The sequence below is a fragment of the Acanthopagrus latus genome, chromosome 15 (assembly GCF_904848185.1).
Source record: "Acanthopagrus latus isolate v.2019 chromosome 15, fAcaLat1.1, whole genome shotgun sequence".
Lineage (NCBI taxonomy): Eukaryota > Metazoa > Chordata > Actinopteri > Spariformes > Sparidae > Acanthopagrus > Acanthopagrus latus.
Window position 1 is genome coordinate 5791543 of NC_051053.1, and position 21202 is coordinate 5812744.

Sequence of the window (21202 nt, forward strand, 5' to 3'; positions counted from 1 at the left end):
TCATTCTTTTACTGAGGGACCAGGTTTGAAAAAAAGTGGTGCCAAGGGGTCCAACTCAGGTATGTCTGACCTTCAAAAACTCAGATTTTCATTAATTAATTAATTAATTAAGCACTTTTTTTATGTTTGTTTATTAGTTTTCACAATTAAAACTGAAACATTTAATCACAAATAGAGGGGGGGAAAAACAACACACCCTTTTAATCTTAGAATAAGGTTGTCATTCTGAGTCTTGTACATTCTCTCTGCCTAAACAGTCTTGTTTAACATTTTAAAATGAAATGAGATTATTTTCATGCATAGAAACATATCTAATCAATGGACTAATTAGCCTACAAACAAAATGGTCAAACAGAATACTTAGTTTTGATATTGCCAAGTTACACACTGGTAATAAGATTGAGTTTTCTTGTCTTAATGCTACTATAGGTAGTTTACCCAAATGTGTGCAAAATATAACAAAATATGGACAATTTGCTTATAACATGATTTATTAAAACATACCATTTTAGACATTCTTGGTTTGTTTTAAAAATTTGAACATAAAGATTATTTACTACATATGAAATATAATACTGAAAGTGCAAACAAATCTAAACAGACATGTCTGTTTATGTGAAAGGAGAGTGCTGGATATCAGTCTGCTTTGGCATCAGCAGAGGAAGTTTTGCATAATTCTGATGGAAGTAACAGTGAAGATGACTGTAGATTCTGCAGACAGCGTCTCTGCATTGGTCCTTAGGAGAAGGGCTTCACAATCTTCATTGAGATGTAGTTCTGTGGATGTGGAATAGACATTAAAATTCATGCAGATCACAAAATACTGTGAAAAACAATGTATGGTATTCTAAGAAATATCCATAACAATAAACAATCATCAAACTAAGTAATCTTACCGGTAAGGAGTAGAACAGGATCCCGAGGAACAAGATCACCAGCAAAAGGATAATCGATAAAATGAAAATCCACTTGAACCTGCGCCAAACTATGAACTTCATGGTCTTGCAGGGGTTTGTAAACCAGAAGAATGACGTGTCAGGGCGGCTGTCAAGTAGTGAGGGACAGACACAATCACATTATGTAAACTATTGTTAGAACATTAAGAGACTCATAGCTCTACAAAATCATTTAGTTTTAAGGACTCAGATTCTTACTTGGGTTGTTCTAATCTGGGATTCATGTTTGGCTCATCTCTGCCTTTCCCAGCAGGTCTCTCATCCATCTCCTTCTCCTCCACTATTTCCAGTGTCATCTCTACTTTTCCCTGTGAAATTTTGAAACACGGTCTTAAACAGTAACCAGAAAACAAAAACTACAAAATTAAGTAAGGACTGTGTTGTGGAGATAAACATACACCAAGGACATGTTTCCCATCCTGCTCGATCGCACATGGCCACCAGCCTCGCACAGACTTCTGGGAGAAGAGTGAGTTGGGCAGTGGTCTTTTGGAAGAGGCAGAGCTTGTCATCCCTGGCAACATCTTGAGGTTGCACTTTTCTGGGCTCTTAGCAGGAGGGATCAGATTGAGTAGGTCCAGTTCAACTGAACCTGCAACATAGATAATGAGAGAAAATATTGATCAGTATACTTTAACACTAGCCCTTTTAAATGCCTTCCCTTTGTACCAGTATTTTTATCATGTTATAACAACAATGTTGTTTTACCTAAGTAGTCATCCAGTGAGAACTTGTCATTGTCCCATATCTGGACAATCAGTTTAGGAGGAATCCTAAATTCAGTTTTGTCCAGGTTCCAAAAGTGTTCCTGTAAGAGAAGAACTTTATTTATATTTTTTCTGCCATCAAAAAAAAATGCCATAAAGACTCGGTTCTGAATATCAATGATGTGATGATTTGTTCCTGGACTATGATCTCACTCACTTTTCTCGAGACGACACACAGCTGTTCTGCAGGTAAGTACTCGAACCCGAAGATGAACCTCCAGTTGAAATTTCCATCACCATCCAGGGATCTGTAGTGGACATCTGTCTTCTGCTTCTGGTCCTCCATACCTGGCATCCATCTAGGAAACATGTTGAATGCAGATCAGCTATGAGCTAGTTCCATGGGTAGAAAAATGTAAAACTAAGTCAAAGAAATTCGGGAGTCAATTACCCTTTCACGTAGATGTCACTCATGTTTTCTCCAGTGATGCTGGTTTCGTCCAGAGTGACATCAGTTGTGTTCCAGACGATAGCTCTCAAGAAGTACCTGTTTTAAGAATATCATTATGTTTCATCCCTAAATGCATTATGATGAGATATTATATTTTCGAGTGTCTCTTACTTCTTGGCTTTGCGTGGAGTAATATCACACGGAGGCCCTGGCAAACCGAGGCTCTTGGGGAAAACGTCGACCCACATTTGAATTTTTCCCTGCATTCGCGGAAAGGATGGTTTTTGATTAAATCTTTCACACAACGACAACAAAAGGTTCAAGTAAGTGCTATATTGTAGGCAACTGGGCTCGTTTAAGTTTTTTGACGACTTCAAGAAACTGAAACGAGTCCAGTTGCCTACAATATGGCACAAAGTATTACCTTGACATGAAAAACTGAGAACCTTCATCAAAATTAAAAGATTAATTTCAGAGAGCATTAGGTTCATACTTTATCATTTTTATGACAAAAAAAAAATCAGTGTTTCTGCTGTGATCTTAACCTGGGACAGGTTGGGTTGGTGGGAGCTGCACAGGGTTCTGGTCTCCACGTGCTCTGGTACCAACCCCTGGTTTCTGAGGACATGCAAGGCCAGCCTCTCCCTGGCTGGGCCCAAGTGTGGGTGGATTACAGTGTTTGCCTCTGCAAAGTGAACAGCAGATAATAAAAGTCAAGGATGAAGGAATATTATTTTTCAGAAGATATCATTATCAAAGAAACGCAAACAAAATACCATGAGCACAGCATAGCTTGGTGCTGAGAAATAGTTACAAAATAGCCAACAAGGCAAATAAAAATGAGACATTGTCATTGCGATAGTATGTTTAAGTAATTATACGCATAAAAATATGAATTGAAAATGGCAATACCAAAATCTTGCAGGCTGTATTGTTTTCCCATGAAGGTCAGTGAGCTGCCGTCTCCCTCTATGCGTGCAGGAGGGACGCCCCTCACCTTAGCCACGCGCTCAAGGATCTGAGTGGGCTTCAGCTGGTCTCTCCACTGATTGATGCCTGAACTGAAAACAAAATTTGGTTTTGTGAGATTAGCTTCACAAAGATAAACACACTAAAGCAAATGTCCCTGGCCTCCTTTGTATATGTGTTCACTGTGTACACAAAGTGGACATACTTACACACAGTAAGTCTGTGGCAGGCCACAGCAGGACCTGAACCGAGACAGGAGTCTGTTCTCCAAATCGATGATGGTCTCACCCACTTTCTCATCTCTGCTCAGTAAGTCAAAGTCATACACAGCAATCTTCAGGTCCTTGTCTTGAGGCAAGAAGCATGACAGCTCAAACATCCTGGACAAAAATGACGGACAGCAAATAATGTATTTGTTCTTCCTTTATGTTAAAAAAGAGCTTGAATGAGTGAATGGAATAAAAAATGACAAAACGTTCAGTGAGCTGCACACGTTGCTGTCTTACCTCCCAAACTCTGGATTAAGGGTGTTTGGTTTGTAGTTCTCTCTGTCATCCAGTGATTTCCTCCCCAGTGCAATCCTAATGTATGGGTCACACTGAAAAACAAAAATTATCTTAACTTCAGGAGCTTCAATCGTTTAAAAAAAATCTTACTTCTTTACCTTCTTTATCATATTATGTTATCTTTATATATCAAACCAGGGTGGCTGTTCAGTTGTAGCTTCATACAAAACTCACCATGCCATTTGTATCTTTAGGCTGCAGGTCAATACCCCGTATGACATAAATCCTGACCAGACACTCCTGCGGTCCACTCTCAGGAAGCTCTCTGAACTGACGGGGTGGGGCTGGCACCCCTGGGTCATCATGCAATGGGTAAATCTTGAATGAGCCCTGAATGTCACCAAAGAGTAAAGCACATTTAGTCATATAGCACTGAAAAGACAACTACGTTCTAACAAGAACTTCAAACCTTATCACACTAATCTAACACTAGATTGTAGATTTTCATTTTACCTGAAAAATAAACCAAGAAATATCTGATCACCTGTCCAACAAATGAAGAACTTCAGATCGTTTCATTCCAGACATAAAAGTCATACGCCTCATCCTCCTTGCCCTCCCACCAGTTTATGATATTAAATATAAATTGACTGATGTTTTGTCTACATAGCAACAATAAACTGCAACTTTCAATCAAGTTGAAATGTACCATTAGCTTACAGGACCAAAGTCAAAACCTGTAACTGCTCTACATCATTCTTGAGAATATGCTTGGATTTTTAAACATTAAATCTGAATGTGGATTCAAGCCCCAAATGCATACACTCTGTTTATGCCACTACAGCTATAGCATTGCTTTGATCTTCCCTAAACCAGTATGGCAAGAGCTACAGTATATCCTGTGCTATTTTGTAGACCACCAATTATTCTATTGACTGTAATTGAAATTCAGAAATTGTCCACCAGAGGTCAGACAAAGGCTGAGGAATGTAGCTGTGCAAAAGCACAGCAGTGATTGTTGACGTCACAATAGTTCAGGTAAAAGGATGTAGACACTTCCTCAAAACTGATTTCTCTACCTTGAACTCTCCCACCACAGAGGGGTCGTCTTCCTCATAGTCGGTCTTTCCTCGCTGAAGTTTGAAAGTGCTGCAGAAATCAGTGAGACCCTGGAACTCTGCAATCTCTTCGAGTTCACTGTCATAAACCTCAAAACCAAAAAACACAATAACCACATCATAGATTGAAAATCACAAATGTCAAGGTTTTATTATAATTTAAACCTAACCTTAAGTTTTCACATAATGCCCACCTTTGTTTCGCTGTTTTTCAGTCTAAGAACTTCCGCATGTTTTACTAGTCTCATCTGGGAAAAACATCTTATCTTTGTTTTGGATTACTGTGCCCTCTTGTCTAGAAATCTGATCCCTACCCTGTAGCTAGCTGTAACTTTTAAAACCAGCCCAAAGCACAACACTGATTAAATCAGTTTTTGTGTTTTGGCAACGTCTGCTGACATGTCCCCACCTGTAATTTGTCGTATCCCTTTTTCAGGTAAGGCCCACACTTCTCCTGCTCTCCAACAGAAGCATAAAACTTACTCCACCAGTCCACTGCTTCCTCCTCCTACACAATAGAAAATAACGCCAAACTTAGTATTTTTAGAGATGCTGTCATTGGATAATCTGTGAAAGGAGAAAATCTCACCTTTTCTGCTTGAAGCTGCAAAGTGGGGGAAAAAAACAAAAAAAAACACAGCAATGAGAAAAAATAGATGTGAAAAATACTGTCACCAACATTTTGTGACTGCATCATTATTTACCTCTGTTTTCACAATGGGTCTCTCCTCGATGTCTATGACAACATCTCCCTGGGCAGCTGTCATCATTGCCACTGCAAAGGAAAGAGAAATAAGAACAAAATAAGTCTCAAATGCATGTAGCCGAGAGTGTATGTTTTTATTCTTTTTGTGTAAATACCTCTAGCAGACATGCAGACTTCATTGTTGATGCGATATGGGTCACAGCGGAACTCCTCAAGGCAGTCGATGGTGCACTGACCTACGACGGGTTTCCTACCAAATGGTCGGTGGTCGATGACCTTCAGCACAATGGGAGGGGTGTACATCTCCTCTTTGGGGAGAAGCTGGGTGAGAAACCAAAGAACAGGCCATGTAAGAAAGTATGGGCAATATAGAAATCAAACACTCGAAGGTGTCTGAATATTTTGTCTTGAAAATTTCAGAGATAGTACCACTTTGAGAAGCAGAACCGATCCGGGAAAGTTGGGGTTCTTTTTGAAGTTCCTGATGACGGCAGTTTGTACAATCTCACCACCGCATTCCACGATCAAACTGGGGGAGGAAACTGTGGCCAACTGGTAGGTCTTCATGTTCCTCAAGCCCCAAGTCAAGACCTGGGATCAAATAAATACACTGAAGTCACATTACCACCCAGTGTGTCAGGAACTTTTAGTCCCAGGAACTACTTTTCAAGGAATTAAAAGGCTTCTTCAGCACATTGTTGTCTGTTTCCACCGTGGTCCAAAGACTCATGAAAATTCAGCAAATTAGTCCACTGATGAATGAGGGGTGATACTGTTTTCACACAAACGACTACACAACAACTTCTCAAACGTACTATTGTTTTTGTATTTATAGTATTTTACAGTATTTTCAAACTGTAAAATAATGTCCCTGGAGCTTAACCTAGACCGTGGTCCCTGTGGTGGATGATTCTTCACAGGTCCCTAGTCTATTGGGAAGATCCTGCAGTCAAAATGCAGATTAAGACACTGTTTTGAACTATGGGTATCTGAAGGGACTAACACTGTGGTAGCAGATAAGTGATAGGAAGGAAGGGAGTTTCAGATAACAAATGCAAAACAGCCGAAATCGCAGGGTGGGGCGGGTCTTGTCTGATCATGTTATGTTTGCAAAGGGAATTTATAATTGCTGGCAGCAGCAGGAAGGATTGATGATGTACCTCAATCGCAGTGAGCTGAACCACAGGCCTGATTCCCTGTGGTACCATGTAGAGCTTCTCTCCACGTCGTGGGGGAACCAGTGGCAGATCTCCGTCGTTCACCTGGAGGGCAGAGCACAGCGCCACCTCGTTAGCACAGTTTCATGAAGTTGAGACACAGTATGTTTACTTTCTTTAGTGTCTTTACCTTGTCCTTCAGAAGGAGCTCTGCAGCCAGCAGTACCTCCCCAGCGCTACGGCCTTTTTTGGTGACTGGGTACCACAGCAGCTTCGGGCTGACAGCCACACTGGGGTTCAGTTTGACTACTACGGGGCATGTACAGCAACCCATGGGCTCATCTTTACCCTTATAAATAAAATACAAACATGTAGTTAAGCCTGATTACACACTCCATGAACCATAGCTGCTTTTTTGGATAAAATATACGTACAACTTGATCGCTGTCGTACAGCTCCAACACTACATCAGGAGGGTTGTGGCCGACAGTTTGGGGGTCTCCACAGATTTCAATGTCCTCAAAGATTAGAGTTTGATCCCATGTGGGGTTTAGTGTCGCCCTTATGACTTCTGTGGTCTTGCTCACATGCAGAAATGATACATGGGCATAGGGATCTGGAATGGACCAGGGTATAATTTCAATGTCAACATGTCTGAGTAGATGTCATGTATTCCTCTTTATCTAGTCTTGTATTTTTTCTGGTTATTCTGAGACAAAAGTTTTTTGCTTTATTTTTACCTGAGAAGCTGTCTTTATCCATGGCACAGAGATTCCTCGCCTGATAGACGTACACTCTCAGATGGTACATGTAAGACCCTGAAGGGAGATAACCAAAAACATGTAATGTAATCTCACAGTACACCGCCTAATTAGGCATGTATTTATCCATGGTTTAGGGTTATCTTGAAGAAGGTCCAGTCAGGACGTTTGAGGAATGATGACTGACCTGGAATCAGTTTTACCACCTTAAGAATATATCCAGGATAAAAGGACTTGTGTTTCAGCCAGATTTGGAAAAACTTGTCCATCTTTTCTTATTTCTAAACTTGTTTTAGTGTTTTGTCTCCCAACATCTTCCTACTTGTTTTTAAATGCAATTGGTAATTTCTTTTAATGTAATTTGTATGTGCCTGTAAAGCATGTCGAGTTGCCCTGTGTCTGAATTGTGCTATACAAATAAACTCGCCTTGCCTTTATCTGATCAGATTACTTACTATTAAAGTGGCAGGAAACGGTGGGTGTGTTGGCGCCAAAGACTTTCGCTGCATCTTTTTTATTGGTCTTCTCATCCACATCAACCCCCTGTTGACAAAAAGCAGGGTGAGGCGCTTAAAAGAGTACAACACAACAATCGTACGGGGTAAACTGAATAAAGTTTGAGGGCAACAATGCAGAACTAAAATAAAACTTCCTGAGTTATTTTGCCAACTTCTGACAGGAACAGGCATATGCAAGAGAATAATGAGAGGATATGACTCAGCTGGCATGAAGTAACTGCTGTTGCCATGACAACTGCCTCGTCAGGGGAAATTTTAAGAATGTAACACATTTAAGAAATATTTCTCAGGGGACATTTTGTTAGACTCACTAAAGCCCCTTCCAGTCTGAAGATGGCAGAGGCCCCAATGCGGTCTGAGGGGACCATCTTTCTTCTCCAGCGGCGGCGGCGGAACGTGTCAGAGGTGCGCTCCTTTCTGTGGAACTTCCAGCCAATCAGAGAGGAGTACTCCCAGCCTTCCCCTGAATCTCGCCGCTGCAGAACAAGCAAGAAAAGAATGATAAATCACACACACACACACACACACACACACACACACACACACACACACACACACAGCAACTTCTCTCCCAAATCTTTTCTAACTCTACGTCTTCCTCACCTCAGCAGTTGCCGTTTTATCAGATATCTTCTTCCGTGGTCGGACAAGTCTCTTCCTGCGATGGATATGGTACATTTTCTCCGCTGCAACCCAGGATTTGGGTTTATCATCAGGAGGAATGGTGATTCCGTATTCCCAACCTAGCATCGTGGGCAGACACACAAACATAGTTAGACTCAGAGCACTTAAAAATAACTTTTGATCACATATTTTAGTTTCACATTACCTTTCTCATCTACAGCCCTGTTGATGTCAAAGCTCCACTCATCCTCCCAGGCCCATCCAGGCGGACAGTCAAACTCCCCTGGGTCCTGAGTCTTTTCTCCATTCTACACAACAGAGACATTCTGCCATTCATAGCTGTAGTTCATAGCTGTATATCTGAAGTATTAAGTGTTTCAAAACTTGAAATCTAAAATTGTTGATAAGAAAAGAATGATTCTGGTGGAGTCTGTGGACAAAAGATGACAATGGTAAAAGTCTACAAAGTAGACTTTGTTTTAGTGCCGCACCACCAGATTACAGAGCAGCTTTGTATATGACTTATTATCTGACCTAGTGACAGCTATTAAGAATAACAATTTTAATGATATAGAAATAGCAAATCTGCTCAATGATGGTCTCATTTGCTTATGTAGGTCGTATAAAGGCATCAGTTTGAAATTAGGACCATTTCATAAACAGCTCAAGATTCCTTGTTGTAACTTTAACTTCTGGCTTCTTGGGGCCTGATGAAGTTCAGAGTTTACACTCCAATTAGTCCTATTTTGCTCTCAACCAGCTCCAAAGGGAAGTACCTGTTGGTTTAAATGAAAAGACTATGTTCAGCAGCAAGTCGCTAACTTTGTCTATTAGACTTTTGTTTCTGAGCAGGTAATGTACAGTAGGTTTATGAGATTTTTATCTTAACAGATAGCTGCCTGCTACATCTGGAATGAGATAGTTATTTAATTCATTAAAATACTGAGAACAGCAGCTTCAACTTTATCTGGATTTGTTCAGATCAGGTGCCCAAAATGTCAGAACCATTATTTAGAAAGACTGGGAGTCATCCATAAAAGGCCATATGTTTATTTACATCAGTGCAACCACAAAGCAACCCACCTGTCCTATGTACATATGAGCTCAGGAGATGCTGATAACATTGGAAACTAACGTGAATAGAAAGCCTTTGTCCTGTTATCTTCTAAATTTTTTACATAGAGAACCAAAAGTTAAATGACTGTGTGTGTGTGTGTGTGTGTGTGTGTGTGTGTGTGTGTGTGTGTGTGTGTGTGTGTGTGTGTGTGTGTGTGTGTGGCTGAGAGCAGTGCTTCTTACCACATCTGTGTAAGGCTCCGCAGCAGGTTTCCACTCCCCACCAGGGAAACGCGTTTCATTCTGAAAAACCTCATCTGTGAACTCTGTGTGGCCCGCATCAGCTTCTGTCAACAGGCTGCAGAAAACACCAGCAAATGGTTGATGAGAAGCTTGGTGACTCAGACAGCAACTATGTGGGACCTTGATAAACACAGCGGAACAGCTCCAAAAGACGAGCCAAACTTATTTACAAGAGCCGCTGTGGGAGAATGTAAGCACTTCAGAGGCAGTAGGCCCTCACAAGGGAGGTGTACCTCCCTAAACCAAAACATCGAAATTCCTTTGTATATCCTGTAATTGTGTTCTTATCACTGTTCTGTGATGTGGCTGGTACAAGCACTGATTTATTATTGCTACCAATTAAGAGGAGATGAAGCTGAAATATGAACAGGATTCTGGGGCATGCTCAACTGCATGGTGATAAGAGGATGTTTGTACTTGAGACTGGACAAGCCATGAATCACTATCCACTGTGCAAGTGTGTGTGTGAGTATCTTAAACTTACCATCGCTCAGGGTCAACAAACCAGTCTCCGTCCCACTCCCACCCACGTGGTGGCAGGAAGCGCTCTTGCTTGAGTTTCACCTTTCCAGTCACGTCTGAGAATTTGTGACGACCAACCAGGCCTGTGGTTCCCCACTTCCCGAGCACATGGGCTTGGTTCTCATACTGCACGAAGAAAAGCCAGTCAGGTCAAGCACTTTCACCTACTGATGTTTTTTTAATGTTACCTATGGTTAAGAGACCAGCAGCTGTGTTTGAGAGCAATATTTCAGACAAAGCAGCTACAACACAGTGGAAATCAGATGAATGTTAGCGTAGCTACTGTACCATTTCAGCATACACACTGAAGTTCCCCTCTGAGAAACTGTTGAACTTCTTCTCATGAGCAGAGAGACCAAGCCACATGTTGACCCGCAGCTGAACAGGAATTTTCACACCTTTGTTTTTGTCCATGGGGTACTGAAAGACAAAAATGACGTGCATGAGAACTCAACTTAATTTTTTTAAAAAGGTGATGTGTTATTGCATGTTGGATAGTTTTGAACCTGCATGAAGATGGTCTTGGTCCGTCCACAGTGTTTGCCGCGTGCCTGTTCGCTGAAGTTGGAGTACAGGATCTCGTTTGCTGGGACTCGCGCAAAAGCCACCCGCTTCTCTCCTCTTAACATCCAGATGATCACATCTGGCATGCTGTTCTGAGGCTGATGGAGACACACAGCATGTCAGTTACATTATAATGTTTCACTGACATCTCTTTGAGCTACTTAACATTATATATTTTAAGATTTATAGTACAGAGCAGAGTAGTTTCATTTGTCCTAACCTCTTCTGCCAGCTGCTTGATTCTGTCCAACCAGTCTTCAATGTCACCCACAGTGGCCTTGACATCTGTGGCCTCCTCTTTCATGTGAATGGCCATCTGTGTGATGCCTTTCACGGCAGCGTCACGCAGGGTTTTCATCTGGAGATCCAGAGCAGTCACATTGGGTTGGCCCTCCAGTTCTGGAAGCTGGAAACTGTCAAACGTGTAGATTAGTAACTAAGTTAGTTTGTAAGTAATGTTGGATTAAAATAACACAATGAAAAAAAAAAAATATTAATAATACAAATTCACCCCAATCAAATATAAGCAAATGTGTCTGGCCTGAAGACTACATAATCATCCTAATGACATGATCATAGCATTACATCATACAGCACAGAGATCCAGGGGAGGCTCTGCCTGGGCATGTCTTACCTGTTAAGGTCTTCAATCACGTGGTTGATGAGTTTGAGCCAAATCTCAATCAGACGTGTCTCAGGAACCTTGGCTAAAATGGCTGTTTTCAAAGAGGTGAGGTGGGACTCCTTTAATAAATCACAGAGACATATACAAGGATATTACTCAGCAGCACTACCTGTGTAGACATGTACAGTATTTGGGAATACACTGTTCCACTGTTCAACTGTGCCACTGTGACTGGTGTTACTCACCAGCCTCTCAGCGATGAAGAGGAGAACATTGACAGAGTCCAGACGGTGGCTGATGTCCTCCCAGTATGAAGTGAGAGTCACTACAGGCTTGGTGTCAGCCCATGGCAGGTAATAGTAGTGATTACCTGTGCAGTACAAAATAAATATACCCAGTCATTTTAATTACAAGTTGCAGAGTAGACCGCGTACTAACATTTGCTGACCGTGTGGTGCTCATTCTCTGTGGATTCAACTTGACCCTTTCAAACACAGACTGACAGCATGGTAAACAGTTTAGCTCAAGGACTGTCAAATGTTCACTGTTAAAGTGAAGTTTTAATGTTATTTACTTAATATGATTTTCAACAATGCTATAATTAGTAGGAAGTAGGAATGTTGCGATGGTTCAACAAAACAAAGAAGACACAAATAGCCTGGGATCATGGGAGCTGTTGTCATCATTAGTAAGCAACCACCATTGCCAACAAAAATCTATCTATGTTACTCAGGCATGAGATCATGTTTTTAAGTTATATTCGCATCATGTTTATGTTCATTTGCCAGCATCCTTCCTCACTCTCTGAGTCTCTCCTGGGAGTTATAGCTACAGGCGACCAAATGACATGCATCTTTATCTTAAACAAAATTCCAGCTCTATGTGGGGTTGAACACTGTTGAAAACACGCAGGATAATATGAGTACACAACTCAACAATATATATCAAATCCTGAAAACAAGGTAATGTGCCAGGAAAAGAAGTAAGAATGCCCTGGATTATAAAATGGCATTAAGTTATGAAGTCATCTTTAGAATTCTTGCAGACTCTCTTACCATCAAACACAGCGAAGCTGTACTGGGTGGTGGATGACAAGGGTTTGCAGGTCGAATCCAGCTTGTTACCATAGTTACCGATGCTAACCTCAAACTGGATTGGCTCGCCTGGCTCTTGAAGCATGCACGCACTGTGGAACACAGCACACAGAGAGAACTTCCTCCTACGCTGGTATTTCTGTAATAAAAAGGATGTGGCAGTGTTAGTGGTGAAGGTAAACGTTTCACTGTTTCTTTGTACAACGTATCCTGGCCCAGATACCTTTCTACCTACTGGTGTTTTCTGTCAGGACACACAATGTGATCACACTGTTCAACACTCTAGCAATAAAAGACAACCCACAAGTCCATAACCTTGGGCCATGTATCTTATGGGTTGTTATATAAATCAAATAAATAAGCTGACAGCCGTAATTACAGTATGACTGCATGTATACCTGTGCCACCAGGATGCCATCACTGGAGATGTCCTCCACATTCTTATCAACCTTTCCATCCAGCTGAGTAGACAGCTCAACAAGGACTCTCCCCCTGTAGGCGACCCCTTCACCCTGAAACAGGCCAAAATGCAGATACCTCATGTAGACAAAGTCATGCGTCTATACATACTGAACCCTCAGCACTGGGCTGAAAGAGTAGTCTCACCTTTCCAAAGTTGAGTTCATCATACGGATCGGGCAGACCAGTAAATTCTCTTGGGCTACCGTACAGGTTAACATAGCAAGGCCCAAAAGCTGGGAGAAAACCAATCTCTGATGCTGCGGTGCTCACTGCAACACACACACACACACACGGTTTAATAAATTGGATAGTTTCAAGGCACTATTTCCGTTGTAGTGTTAAAATAAATCTAAATACATATTTTGTAGCTCATAAAGTTAACCATTGTGTGTGTATTTATAAATATCATAGTCCAATCTGACCTAAAACTATAAAAGGTTAAAATCAGTTTTTAAGCTGTGATGGTAAAGCATCTACATGCAGTGGAGCATTTCTGACGTACATTCATTTACTGAGTTGCCACCTTCAGCCCGTTCATCTGTTTCAAGAAGAAAAAACACCTATATATTAAATGTCATATTGCAATATCAAAATGTTTTAAGTTAAACAATCATCACAAAAAAAATAAATAACACAATTACCTTCAATCTCTCCCCCAGAGGAAGACATCTGGCTCAGATTCAAAAAAGTTGTTCCTACGGCGTCATCCCTGGTTAGACGGTCCCTGCCAAGAGTAAACTGGCACGTCAGCCATTGTTTGTGACGTGACTGTCACATGTGCAGCTGTGTGTGAGTGCATTTGAGCTCTTACCAGTCAAACAAAGTCAACTTGACACGTTCGCACATGGACGGGAACTACAGGGGCAGACAAATGCATGTGTTCATTCATGTTGAAGGTGACATTTGAATCTATGTCTTACCGTTTTACATGTCGTTCATACCTTGACTTGCAGATTGATGAGCTGATTCCACTCTGGATTTGCGTTTTTCTCAATGATTTTGGTGCACAGCTAAAACAACAAATATATCAATGCATAAAGTCGATATTGTAAATAAACGTTCTTTTTACTTAAACATGTAATACCTTCTTGCCAGCAAAGCTGACTTCCACATACGGATCCACCAAGTTCTTCTTATCGCCATCGCCTCCAAAGACCTGTTTCACAGTCTGAACAAAGGCATCATCCACTGCAACGCAAAGTAGATTATAAATACAGGGTTTTTCAAAAGCAGTTCCCCGCATCAAACCAGAATAATTATAGGAATTTATGGGTCACTTACTCTGTGGTATATCCTCGGCACGGTATACTTTAAGACTGAGTGTGGCCGATCGCATTGTGACACCAGCTGGCATCAGAAGATTGCTTTCTATGTCGTCATGCTCCTCGCTTATCTCTCTCCTCTCACTCTGGACCCAGAAATCATAGGACAGTTTGTCATGGTCTTTTTCAAAGCTGAGCTGTAATCTGTGTCTAGTAGAAAGACATTAATGGTCAGAAGGTACACTCACCGGTGGCTCATCTCCAGTGCCCACGACAATTATGCTGACTTTCAGGTAACCTCTGGCCCCTGAGCTGGAGTCATCTGGATCACTCAGGAGGAGCCACTTCCTCATTATGGCATGACCTGGACATGGTGCAATTTTGAATGATATACACAAACACAAGATCTTAATTTTTAGAATGCTTTTCACATGCACTGAAGCTGCAATGATTAATCAATTAATGAATTTTTTGTCAACATTTAAATCATTCACCAACTATGTTCTTAGTTAATTTAAGAGAAGAAAAGTCCAAATTCTCTAATTACAGCAAACATATTCTATGTATTATATAAACTGAATATCTTTGACTTTTGGATGAATTAAGACAATAGAGGAGGCCATCTTTGGCTTTGAGATACACTGCAATATTTCACCTTTCTCTGGCATTTTATAGCTAAAAAACAGTTAATCAAGAAAATAATCGACAATGAAAATAATTGTTAGTTGCAGCTCTAACACTGACCTGGTTCATCGTAGATGTAGCTGACATCGAGCTAGAGAAGCAAGAAAACATACAATTATGAAAACAGTTTTAAATCTGTCAACCTGCTGGAGATAGAAGCCACAATTCTGCGACACCGAGCCCCTCCTAGTGAGCAATAAATCACTACAGGTCAAAGGTCTCAAATAAATAAAGAAGCGATGAGGACTTAAAAGCACTACCTTGAACTCCCCCATTAGACTGTCAGATCTGACTGAGAAAGAGTCATAAACCTGCCAAGACAAACACAGTGTCACACCCTCGGCAGATGCAGAAACTCAATTTTAAAAGCACATAATTTTTTTTAAATTAATTAAAAAATAATGCAGAAATAAATAAAAAAGAGTTGGCAACGCACCCGGAGACTGACGCTCTCGTCAAACAGCTCTGAAGGGAGCATGTTAACATTGTAGAAAAACATCTGGTGATCAGAAACAAGTCATAAATTAATGTGTGATTCTCTTGTCACTGTACAAACAAATGTTTTGATGTCAGACATACTCGTGGCAAACATTTAGGACTTACAGTTTAATAAGCTGAGATGTTTATGCTTGGGAAATAACTGAGACAAGGGAAGATGCATAAGAGAGGAACTGGATTCAAAAGAAAACCAAAGACAAGCTCCAGTGAGAAATCACTGCTGCGGAGAGGAGATAAATACCCCAAAGGATTGTTAAAGCTGATGGGGATTTAGTGGCAGTGAAGATGTTGTTAGAGGATGTTAAATAGACAAGTAAGATATAAGTAAAAGTGTGCGATCACTAAAGTAATTTAAAGGATTATTTTGTGGTGATGGATGCATTACCTCATCAAAGAATGGGTTATTTCCCCTTCTAATTCTCGTCCTGTGTGTCTGTCCACATACGTTCACCTTAACCACTGGCTTGATGTTGTTGCCAGGCAGCTGGCGGCCCTCGATGACACGAACACGAATCTGGAATTTGCGAGTAAAAGTGAGGCAGCTGAACAAACAGCGAGACGATTTATGTGGCTCCTTTTTGATAAGGTACCATTGATTCATTTGTGTTGACAAATACCAATGTATTCAGTACAGACACAGGATCAGATATATGTTCCTAAAGAAAATCGTCGGTGTGAAATGTCTTGCGCTGATACAAAACCAAGGCAAGGATTTTCACATTAGTGAATCTCCAACAGGAGGGATACATTTATTATCTCTCGGCTGGCTCAGCCCTCAAGTGTTCATTTGTCATTCACGTGATCAACAAAAATAACTCTCTTCTGAATTATTCAGGAACAGAGAAATCAAAACTCAGACAATACCTGGAAGTCCTGAGGCTTATTGGGCAGCGCTCTGTGCCTTTTACGGCTGAGACGGACTGCCTTGTGGCCGGCTCTCCCAGGCTGATTTGGTGAAGTGGGAGCTCCTGGACTTCCACCCTGTCCTCCTCCGTCCACATCTCCCTCCGCCTCATCGGTGTCTTCATCGCCTCCTGGGGTGCAAAACCTCAGCAATTACAACCTTCTCTGAATTGCTTCACACTTTGTAATGTTTTATCAGCTCAATTTGTATCCATCGAAAAACAGACAGCAAACATGCTCTCTCTTGGGAAAAACCTAAACCCAGTGTGAGATGTTTCCGTTAAACTCTGAAAAACAGGGCAGACTTGTTTTTTTTTAACCAACCGCAACAGCATTATCTGGTTAGTCTGTGTGAGTACTTAGCCAGGTTTTTATATGTCTTTCTTTCTTTCACTTTTCAGGCATGCAGATGAGATTAAATCAAAGGCTGAGACGGGAAATGGGCATGGCCCGAGCAAGGGCACATCCACATCCAGTTTAAGATATGGATTATGGAAACTGTATCCCAGTTCCAATTGTTTCTGTCCATTTGGTGACACAACCAAGATGCGCGCTCGAAGATAAGCATGGTGCTATCCATGAGTAGTGAGCACTAGTAATGACAACTGTGTAATCAACTGTGTAATCATGGGTCCAAACATCAACACGTTGACTCGCATCATGGCTGGTGTAATCCAATCTCAAGATAATCAATTATCCAAGAGAGTACACCCACAAAACCTTGCTTTTTCCATTAGGGCAGTGATTTTTCATTCCTGGTGTTCAGGGCCCCTTGTTCTGCTTGTTTAAGATATTTCCTTGCCCTTTCACACCCGCCTCAAATGATCTGCTTGTCATGAAGATCTGCTGAAGTCTGCTAATGACCCATCCATCCGAATCAGGAGTGTACATATAGTACATATAATTCCTTTTTGTATATTTCCCCACAGAAGATTACAGATGTGGGTCAGGGATACATATAAAACATGCAGGGCAGGAGGCCCCCGAGGACCAGGATTGAAAAACACCGCATTGGGAGAGCTCACAGTTTAACAATAGTAATATTAAAACAGTTCCATGGATACTGATAACAGCAGCAATCGTTCTGTATCAAAGTTGTGCACGGTTATTATTCAGTGTTCCACATGAAAAGTTGTATTACTTTCATTGAAGTTTTGCTTCTGGGTGTTGGTGTTGTTGTCAACTGTGGGCTTACCAGTATCCGCGTAAGACATGTCTCCATCAGGTTGATCATTAAGGTTTGGAGTAGCGTTGGCAGGTGGCTCATATCCAATGATCAAATTAATTGTAGCCTGAAAAAATTGAATGTTTCTCCATTAGAATTATACTGAATCATGTCTTATATCAACTGTACCTCATAGGAGTGAGTACATCCCACTACTTCCTGCAGACCTTAACAGATAACAAGCATGCTGGTGTCATGTATCGGTGCAATGAATCTGTTCTTGACTTAAAGTATTCACCCCAACAGCCTGTTGTTTCTCACTGAGCAAGGGCACGTTCTTGGACGGGAGCGACCTCACTTGACCACTGGCCAAGTCCCTCAGAGAGATTGTTGCCGAGCCAATAAACCTGTAAAGCAATCACATACACAATCCTGTGGTGAGACAATCATAGATACATCAGCAACTGAATCACTGCAGTGGGAGGAACCACTGTAACAATAAGGAGGATGCTTCGGTTCCACAAACTGCGACAAACTTGTGAAATTACCCTGAGGGACTTGGACACAGTGTTTGTGGCTGGAATTTGCTCGTCGCTGTGGATGGTTGACGGTTTCTACTTCCCAGTTTCACTTCTTCACATATATTGACAAACCTGGCAACAACACCTATAATATTTTTTTTCTACCAAACAGAAGTCATGTGGCAACAGTGATTAATAACCGCATTGGACTGGACGGCATTGGGCGTTTTCTAAAATTAGGTCCATCACAATTTGAATAAATTCATAAATTGTGGTTTTAGGTGGATCATGTATTATGTTACACTGAATCCAAAATGTTTTTCTTAGTGACAAATATCAGCTTTGTATCAACAAGTAATTTGGGAGCATCTGTACCGTCCCTCAAGACAACGAATGGGACTTTGCTGTGTGACAAGGACCAGCTGGTTACACAGGCCAGCCCCAGAGATGACGAAAAAGTGCAAAGAAAAAGCAGAAAGATGGAAACAATTATCATCTACCACAGGCATGTGCTGGCTGCTCTCTACCCAGTTAAAGAGTGGACAAATAACAGAGCTAAGAAGGTGGGTGAAATGGCGAGTGTGAGGTAGGCAACATGAGAACCAGCAAAGTCATATTCATGGTTATGCTTCCTCTCTGTTTCTCTCAACAGCTGTGCCATTTTCATAACATTGCACAGACCCTAAAAAACTTTGGCTGTCCTCGGAAAGCGGGGTCAGCTGAGGAGGATAAGACAGAGCTGGTTTGACATTTAACTGTCTCTACCACTGCAGAGGCTACATGCAAGGGCTAGTTTATAGAAAGTAGATTAATGTCCGTATACATAACTCTCCTACAAGCGAAACAGAACTGTAAATTGTCTGTCTGATTCAATGAAAAAAAAGGAAGTGACTTCTTCACTACAGGGGATGGTTTTCCTGGCATACAGATATATTTCCAGTACAGGGCGGAGTAAGTAATTTGGGAGTAAGGCAAAATATTTGCCAAACAAACTGGGCAGTCTGCACTGCCTGGTGAGCTGCTTAAGATGTCTTATCTCGATTGCACCACCGAAAAGTTAGGTTCTGAGTCACATTCCTTTTTGTATATTTCCCCACAGTAGATTACAGATGTGGGTCAGACTTCGGCCACCTGCATGTTAAAGCAAGCACATTTTGAATTTATAGATTTCATTCAACCTTTATTCAACCAGGAGACCCTCACTGAGATTTTAAAAAGATCATCCTCCATAATCAGCTTCGTACTACGTCTAAAGTTCATTTTGCAAAACATTACAGTCTAAGCTGCAACTAGTCATCACAGATGTGCCAATGACAAGCCAGCGCAAGCTCTCTTATTCACCCTCCTCGTGTTGCCGGCAGTGATCATGGAAAAAAATCTGAGTGCATTCGTGGCTGAGGCAGACACCCCTCCACCCTCACGCCAGCCCTTGTGCTTCCCTCAGAATAATTTATATTACACACTATCAGTCACTGGAGTGACTCACTGGAAATGTTATTATTTGGTCCACCTTTCTCGCACTGCAGCAAGACCTTGGTAGAAAATGCTTGCATGAGCCTAAACAAACAGAGTAATGATAGAAAATTAAACAGAGTAATAAATAAGTTTAAGTCTGAGTCTAAAAGGAAAGGTTAAAAAAAATGGGAATTTTCTTTCCTTTTAAGGCAGCAATCCTGGTAGGAGCTGGAGTGCTATTGTGACAGAGACAAAGCACCGTCGGTCCTGGCTCTGCAAGTCTTAACACGGTCGCATTGGATCTTGTATAAACAGCTCAGTGAAGTGAAAACATGCTATTCTTCAACTGCTTAAGATATCATTATAACTGTTTCACACCACTATGAAACGAGCACTCGGACACATTATAATTACAACTTTTTTTTAAAAAGGTGTTCACCTTCAGCCATCACCTGACCTACTTAGTGAAATATGGGGTGGGTATATCTTGGAAGGGCAAGAGGTGTTACTGAAAGAAGCGCCTGCACAGGAAGAGGTCTTGACTCAGACACCTTCCTCTGCAAAGCCCTGAGCCTGTTGTCGTGATCAGTCATTTGTCACACTAGGTGGAGGGCTGAAGGTTGTGCATCCAAAGCAAACATGTGTTGAACAGTGACACAGTTGACCGGACACCAGTCTGATGCCTTCATTCACCTACTTGTCTTTGCCGATTGTTTCATAGTCCTTTACAACCACATTGATGAATGAAGACGCATCCAACGGGGAGCCTTTCAGATCGAATTCAAGCACCTGTAATCACAAAGACATTTCGTTTCAAACGGAGGCAACAGCTGCTCTCATTTCCAAAATATACGAATCCATACATACTTTACAGTTCGCTTTAATTCCCCACTTACTTCATTCCAGACAGGATTCAGCTCATTGTCAATTGCTTTGGTTTTCTTCTTCTCACCTGCAAGGACAATGAGGGTAAACCAGATTTATTGGCCAAAAACAAAAGGGGGAAGCATCGTGTTACTTCAGCTAACACATATCTTGGACACAAACAAGATTCTTCCAACCAAACCAATAATGAATCAAGATTTTAATGCAGTAAGGCATTTCTTTAGTAAACAAATAAATAAATAAATTAAATAAAGCACAAGCCATGAAGCTCAAGACCTCCTCTGGGGACAGAGGGGTATTCTGACCTTATAAGGATGTACTCTCGGCATTGTAGCCTTTATGAATCACTGTCAAAATATTCAATAAGCTCTGAGAAGAAATGAAGCTGCAACTTTAAAAAAAAAAAGTTATTTAGAAACTGAAATCTTGTATGCACGAGCAATCTGACTGAGAAGAGTTAGCAGAGCATGCAGCAGTTTCCCTGGTTTTAAACAAAAAAAGTTAAAGTAATAGTGAGTGGCTCCTCTCACCTCTGAACACAACCCCAGCTATTGGATCTGGGTTTCCAAGTTTCTTTTTTGGGATCCCACTCGCGGACTCGACAATGACCCGCAGCATGGTTTGAAATAAAATCCAGACTTAATGACAGAAACGAGTCATATTCCGCCGAGAGAGATGGAGAGCCCTCACAGAGGGAACTGAAACACACAGATGTGTGAAGCAGAGAGAG

General features: G+C 41.3%; 1 protein-coding gene across 1 annotated transcript; it reads right to left on the reverse strand.

The window, feature by feature from the left end:
* Nucleotides 1–468: 468 nt before the first annotated feature.
* On the reverse strand, nucleotides 469–21170 carry myofl (myoferlin like). The gene is made up of 54 exons (XM_037123920.1): nucleotides 21003–21170; nucleotides 20484–20539; nucleotides 20285–20376; nucleotides 17910–18018; nucleotides 17642–17738; nucleotides 16408–16577; nucleotides 15929–16057; nucleotides 15482–15544; nucleotides 15306–15356; nucleotides 15106–15136; nucleotides 14610–14725; nucleotides 14381–14507; nucleotides 14184–14287; nucleotides 14041–14109; nucleotides 13911–13954; nucleotides 13741–13823; nucleotides 13602–13637; nucleotides 13244–13368; nucleotides 13036–13149; nucleotides 12599–12776; nucleotides 11789–11913; nucleotides 11553–11662; nucleotides 11139–11331; nucleotides 10861–11016; nucleotides 10643–10774; nucleotides 10317–10480; nucleotides 9773–9887; nucleotides 8679–8781; nucleotides 8453–8592; nucleotides 8161–8325; nucleotides 7787–7874; nucleotides 7311–7388; nucleotides 7005–7186; nucleotides 6761–6919; nucleotides 6574–6675; nucleotides 5843–6004; nucleotides 5569–5734; nucleotides 5412–5482; nucleotides 5297–5311; nucleotides 5117–5215; nucleotides 4669–4797; nucleotides 3824–3979; nucleotides 3590–3681; nucleotides 3293–3463; nucleotides 3027–3175; nucleotides 2660–2799; nucleotides 2286–2374; nucleotides 2115–2210; nucleotides 1881–2022; nucleotides 1665–1764; nucleotides 1355–1548; nucleotides 1155–1264; nucleotides 897–1044; nucleotides 469–777 (listed from the first exon to the last, which is right to left on the reverse strand). Exons 1-54 carry the CDS (start codon nucleotides 21088–21090, stop codon nucleotides 739–741), a joined length of 6162 nt encoding a protein of 2053 aa, XP_036979815.1. The 5' UTR covers nucleotides 21091–21170; the 3' UTR covers nucleotides 469–738.
* Nucleotides 21171–21202: the final 32 nt, after the last annotated feature.

Coding starts and splice junctions, on each gene's coding strand:
- myofl (XM_037123920.1), bottom strand. CDS start 21,090: ATGCTGCGGGTCATTGTCGAGTCCGCGAGTGGGATCCCAAAAAAGAAA. Junction 15,545..15,928: donor ATAACCCATTCTTTGATGAG/GTAATGCATCCA, acceptor TCTGATCACCAG/ATGTTTTTCTACAATGTTAA. Junction 5,735..5,842: donor CGGTTCTGCTTCTCAAAGTG/GTACTATCTCTG, acceptor TTTCTCACCCAG/CTTCTCCCCAAAGAGGAGAT.